Source organism: Bufo gargarizans, unplaced genomic scaffold (assembly GCF_014858855.1).
Source record: "Bufo gargarizans isolate SCDJY-AF-19 unplaced genomic scaffold, ASM1485885v1 fragScaff_scaffold_585_pilon:::fragment_2:::debris, whole genome shotgun sequence".
Lineage (NCBI taxonomy): Eukaryota > Metazoa > Chordata > Amphibia > Anura > Bufonidae > Bufo > Bufo gargarizans.
In genome coordinates this window covers 280523-286477 of record NW_025334144.1, presented here as the reverse complement: position 1 = coordinate 286477, position 5955 = coordinate 280523, and the positions used below count along the sequence as shown (strand labels likewise).

General features: G+C 43.7%; 1 protein-coding gene across 1 annotated transcript; it reads left to right on the top strand.

Annotated features, from left to right (window-relative positions):
• The first annotated feature begins 3060 nt into the window (after positions 1 to 3060).
• On the top strand, positions 3061 to 4278 carry LOC122922642 (adhesion G protein-coupled receptor B1-like). Its single transcript, XM_044273318.1, has 2 exons — positions 3061 to 3181; positions 3629 to 4278. Exons 1-2 carry the CDS (start codon positions 3081 to 3083, stop codon positions 4230 to 4232), a joined length of 705 nt encoding a protein of 234 aa, XP_044129253.1. The 5' UTR covers positions 3061 to 3080; the 3' UTR covers positions 4233 to 4278.
• Positions 4279 to 5955: the final 1677 nt, after the last annotated feature.

Here is a 5955-nt window from a genome sequence, read left to right as displayed (position 1 = left end):
TGCCCAAGACAATAACTAAAGCCAAGAGTAATTTGCATCATGACAGATATACTGTGTATATATAATTTTTCTACTGCATTCGGCATAGCATGCTCCCATTAATGAGAGGCTGTGTGGGCGGAGAAGCTGCAAAGTGAAAGTAAAAATCCCAGCATGCATCACAGCAAAGCATCTTCAGGGGAGCAGTCACATGACATCTCTGCCTACTTGTGATGCCATAGTGACAACAGCACATTAGGTGTCATTTCATCAGTGCTTTAGCATACCTCCCAACTTTAGAATAGAAGGCAGAGGGACACTACATGCCCAAGGCTACAAACCGGATTCCCAAAAAGTTGGGACACTATAAAAATCGTGAATAAAAACTGAATGCAATGATGTGGAGGTGCCAACTTCTAATATTTTATTCAGAATAGAACATAAATCACGGAACAAAAGTTTAAACTGAGAAAATGTACCATTTTAAGGGAAAAATATGTTGAATCAGAATTTCATGGTGTCAACAAATCACAAAAAAGTTGGGACAAGGCCATTTTCACCACTGTGTGGCATCTCCCCTTCTTCTTACAACACTCAACAGACGTCTGGGGACCGAGGAGACCAGTTTCTCAAGTTTAGAAATAGGAATGCTCTCCCATTCTTGTCTAATACAGGACTCTAACTGTTCAATCGTCTTGGGCCTTCTTTGTTGCACCTTCCTCTTTATGATGCGCCAAATGTTCTCTATAGGTGAAAGATCTGGACTGCAGACTGGCCATTTCAGTACCCGGATCCTTCTCCTACGCAGCCATGATGTTGTGATTGATGCAGAATGTGGTCTGGCATTATCTTGTTGAAAAATGCAGGGTCTTCCCTGAAAGAGATGACGTCTGGATGGGAGCATATGTTGTTCTAGAACCTGAATATATTTTTCTGCATTGATGGTGCCTTTCCAGACATGCAAGCTGCCCATGCCACACACACTCATGCAACCCCATACCATCAGAGATGCAGGCTTCTGAACTGAGTGTTGATAACAACTTGGGTTGTCCTTGTCCTCTTTGGTCCGGGTGACATGGCGCCCCAGATTTGCAAAAAGAACTTCGAATCGTGACTCGTCTGACCACAGAACAGTCTTCCATTTTGCCACACTCCATTTTAAATGATCCCTGGCCCAGTGAAAACGCCTGAGCTTGTGGATCTTGCTTAGAAATGGCCTCTTCTTTGCACTGTAGAGTTTCAGATGGCAACGGCGGATGGCACGGTGGATTGTGTTCACTGACAATGGTTTCTGGAAGTATTCCTGAGCCCATTCTGTGATTTCCTTTACAGTAGCATTCCTGTTTGTGGTGCAGTGTCGTTTAAGGGCCCGGAGATCACGGGCATCCAGTATGGTTTTACAGGCCTTGACACTTACGCACAGAGATTGTTCCAGATTCTCTGAATCTTCGGATGATGTTATGCACAGTTGATGATGATAGATGCAAAGTCTTTGCAATTTTTCGCTGGGTAACACCTTTCTGATATTGCTCCACTATCTTTCTGCTCAACATTGTGGGAATTGGTGATCCTCTACCCATCTTGGCTTCTGAAAGACACTGCCACTCTGAGAAGCTCTTTTTATACCCAATCATGTTGCCAATTGACCTAATTAGTGTTAATTGGTCTTCCAGCTCTTCGTTATGCTCAAATTTACTTTTTCCAGCCTCTTATTGCTACTTGTCCCAACTTTTTTGGGATTTGTTGACACCGTGAAAATTTGAATCAACGTATTTTTCCTTTAAAATGATACATTTACTCGGATTAAACGTTTGAGCTGTCATCTACGTTCTATTACAAATACAATATTGACATTTGCCATCTCCACATCATTGCATTCAGTTTTTATTCACAATTTGTTTAGTGTCCCAACTTTTTTGGAATCCGGTTTGTAATTGACATGTGCACTTCTAAATCTGCACGGCAGTTTTAGTTGCGTATTTCACCATTTTCGAATGAAGGGAGAGATCTGAGGCAAAACCGCATCAAATCTGCTATTATGTATTTCAGTTTTTGGTGCAGTTTGGGAGCAGAAACACCCAGAAATCATCTTCCACACATTGACCAGGTACCCTTAGGGTGCATTCAGACGGGCGAGATTTCCGTGCGGGTGCAGTGCGGTAGGTGAACGTATTTCACTCGCACTGAATCCGGCACCATTCATTTCAATGGGGCTGTGTACATGAGCGTTTTTTCACGCATCATTTCTGCAATGCTTTAAAATCGCAGCATGCTCTATATTCTGTGTTTGTAACGCAGGACAGGGCCCATAGAAATGAATGGGGATGCGTTAATAACCCATTGCATCCGGATGCAATGCGTTGCGTTCCATTTTTCACGCAGGTTTCTTAGCAACACTTGAAAAAGAAAGTGATTAGACAGGAAGTGAGTTTTTTCAGAGCTGCATGTCCGAACCTGGTTTGTTTTGTCTGCTGTTGGTGTGAGTAGCTGGAAAAATGCCCAGACAGCCCAGCAAGCCCATGGACGTGGAAAAGTTTATTGTGGTGGTCCAGGGCAGGCCCTGTCTGTGGGACACTCGGTCTGGTGACTACCATGACCGACACAAGAAAGATGCTGCCTGGGAGGAAGTGGCCAAGGAGGTTTTTGCTAATGTTTGGGGCAAAACTCCAGAAGTCAAGCGCCATACTTTAAGTAAGTGCACTGTCCATATATATATAGACATTTGTGACAATGGCTTTATGTTCAAAGTAGCATAGCACATGGGTAACATTGTCCTCCATTTTAACATAGCACATGTTTTATCCGAAAAGATAGTTTGCCATTTGCTATGCTATAGAGCAGTGTTGCCCAACCAGTGTGCCTCCAGGTGTTTCAAAACTACAACTCCCAGCATGCCTGCACAGCCAAAGGCTGTCCGGCCATGCTGGGAGTTGTAGTTTTGCAACACCTGGAGGCACACTGGTTGGGCAATACTGCTATAGAGGACATCCCTACAAATCCACATGGTAGTCATACAGTATGTAATGTATTTATTTTATTTTTTTGTAGTTGATGAAGTAAAGAATAGATGGCGGAGTTGTCGCGACCAATTTCGCAAAGAAATGGCCCATCACGGCCGCAGTGGTTCAGGGCCACTGAAGAAAAGGCCCTATATTTATAAAGAGCAGCTAATGTTCCTCAGAGACATAATGGACGTGCGCCCGTAAGTACATATGTAATCCTATATGCTTACTGTTAAAAAAATCCTAAATTATAAATATGGTATGTGCCGAAATAAATTGAGTATTTGTCAAGGTAACCTGTCATCAAGTTTATGCTAACCTCCCTGAGGGCAGCATAAATTAGTGACACAAATGCTGATTTCAGTGGCCTGTCACTTATATTATATGACCTAAAAGGAAGTAGGTTCTGAGAACCAGGATCATAATCATTGCAGGCCAGGCCTTGAAAAAGTCAAATCTACCTGAGAAGAGTCCTGGTTATTCATAATCTCCTGCTCTTCTCACCAACCTGCTAATGATGGACAGACTGACAATCAGCAGGTGACTCACCAGTCTGTACTTTATTTTGGCGTGATTATGGCCAGCATAAAGTTGATGACAGGTTCCCTATATAAACATGTAATTTAATAATGTTTTCTCAATTGAAGGACGGAAGACAACCTGGAGGAAGAGACGGAGCAGGCTGCCCAGGAGCAGCAGGCTGCTGCTGAGGAAGACATTCCACCTTCCCTGGACACTGAGGAGATGTCAGAAGCTGGCCCATCAACCAGCTCCACGCCCCACATCCCTCCTGCAGAGTATGCACCTTCACTTCAGCTGGGGGCACGCCGGAAACAGTCAATGCCCACAGCTGTAGTGGAGGTGAATACTCGTGTACTCAACTACATGTCCAGAGTCCGGCAGGAGGACCATTACGAATTATATGGGCGCAGTATTGGATCCCTATTAAAAAAAGTTCCTGAAGATCTTTATCTGCGGACCCAAGGCGCCATTGGGATCATCATTCAGGCAGCCACTCCGGCAAAAGATCCCACAGAATTATTTATTGCACTAGAAAATTGGCGCTTATATGGGAACATCCATGGGCCACCATCTAGGCCTCCATCTCAGTTTCCCAACAGGCCACCCCACTACCCTCCTCCTCCTCGGCAACCATACCTCCCTCCACCCCAACAATATGGTCCCCTATACAGTACAGAGGCATCATATCCTCAACCTGCACCCTCCGCAGCTCAGGCTGCTCCACCCTAGCACTTTGCCCCCTCTTCACAGGGCAGTTACCAGCCATCGCAATCCGATGTTAACCCCCCCACACTCTCACGTTAGTACAACTTGTAAAGTAATGGAAGTTTGATTTTGTTGTAAATGTGATCATTTATGTCAAATATGATTATATTTTTTGTTGATATAATTTTTTTAGTAAAGCAAAAACATTTCAACCCAATTTGACTTTGTTATTTTTTATTACTAGTACAATACACAGTACAGAAAAAATGACATTATGAGGGATTAGTTGATATTTCACATGCATTTAAAATAATTAGTTATGCACGTGAATTATGGAAGCTCGCAACCCACGTCAAGGGTCCTCATATTTTTGCGAGTCCCTAACTTAATAAAAAATAACTAACTAAAAAAAACATCCATCCAGGATACATACAATGTATAGTCATCTTCACTGTATGAAAACAATATTATCTTTGACCAGATGAAAAAGGTTGTTGATTAAATGTAAATGACCCAGGAGGAGACATGAAATAGTCCGAAAATAATTCTCTGACTCTCAGTCCCGCTGAACCTGCTATTCCAAGTAGAGAAGAGTCTCCATGGGCTGCTGAAGTCAACACCTCTGCATTGTCATCTGGACTGGAGTCATGCATGCGAGTGAAATTATGACGCACTACACACGCTTTAATAACATTGTTTACATTCTCAGGGGCAAGCTGAATAGCAGAATGAAAAATACGCCATTTGCTGGCTAAAATTCCAAAGGCACACTCAACATACCTTCTGGCCCTGCTTAAACGAAAATTGAATGTCCGCCTTTCCTGATTTAATCCTCGCCTAGGTAAAGGACGCATCAGGTTTGGCGATAGAGCAAAACCCTCATCACCAACTATAACATATGACGCTGGTGGGCCAGAAGAGCCAGGAAGAGGAGCTGGCTGGGGAAGGTCCAGTTGGTTGGACTGAAGCCACCGACCCATTCTGGAAGCCCGGAAGATGCGAGCATCTGCCGAACTTCCATAGGCCCTGATATCTACAATTATAAACCTGTAGTTTGTGTCAGCCAAGGCCAACAAAACTACAGAGAAAAACTGATTATAATTATAGAATCGGGACCCTGAGTTCGGTGGCTTCTTCACCCGTATATGCTTGCCGTCAAGGGCACCAATACAATTAGGGAATTATGCCCTATCCTGGAAGCCCTGTGCAATCTGAAGCCACTGCTGCCTTGTTGGTTGTGGCAGCACAGCAGCTCGCAGTCGCGACCACATGGTGGCACAGGTAGCCCGCACTATTCCTGATATTGTGGAGGTCCCCATGCGGAATTCAAAATGTAATGAGGCAAATGAGTTTCCTGTTGCCAAAAATCTGTGGAAAAAAATAATAAAATATATAGTTTTACAACGCTATCACCATCACATTTGTCATGATATCATGCAGCTTACAATCAGCTATATATCGGAACATAAAATACATGGTTTTTATCTGACTGCAAAAAATGTACATACCTCAGGGTTATAATTAGCCGTTCCTCAGCTGAAACACAACGCCGCATGTTAGTATTCATGAAGGTTAGGCCAGGCCTCAACTCCCCCAAAAGCAGATCAAATGTAGGGATGGACATGCGGCAATAACGAACAAATTTGTCAGGGTGCGCACTCAGGTCAGCATACATAGTTAGAAACTGCCCTTTGACAGCCCTCTGTGCAATTATTGGGTGAACCCACATCCTCGTCCTCAGCGGTTC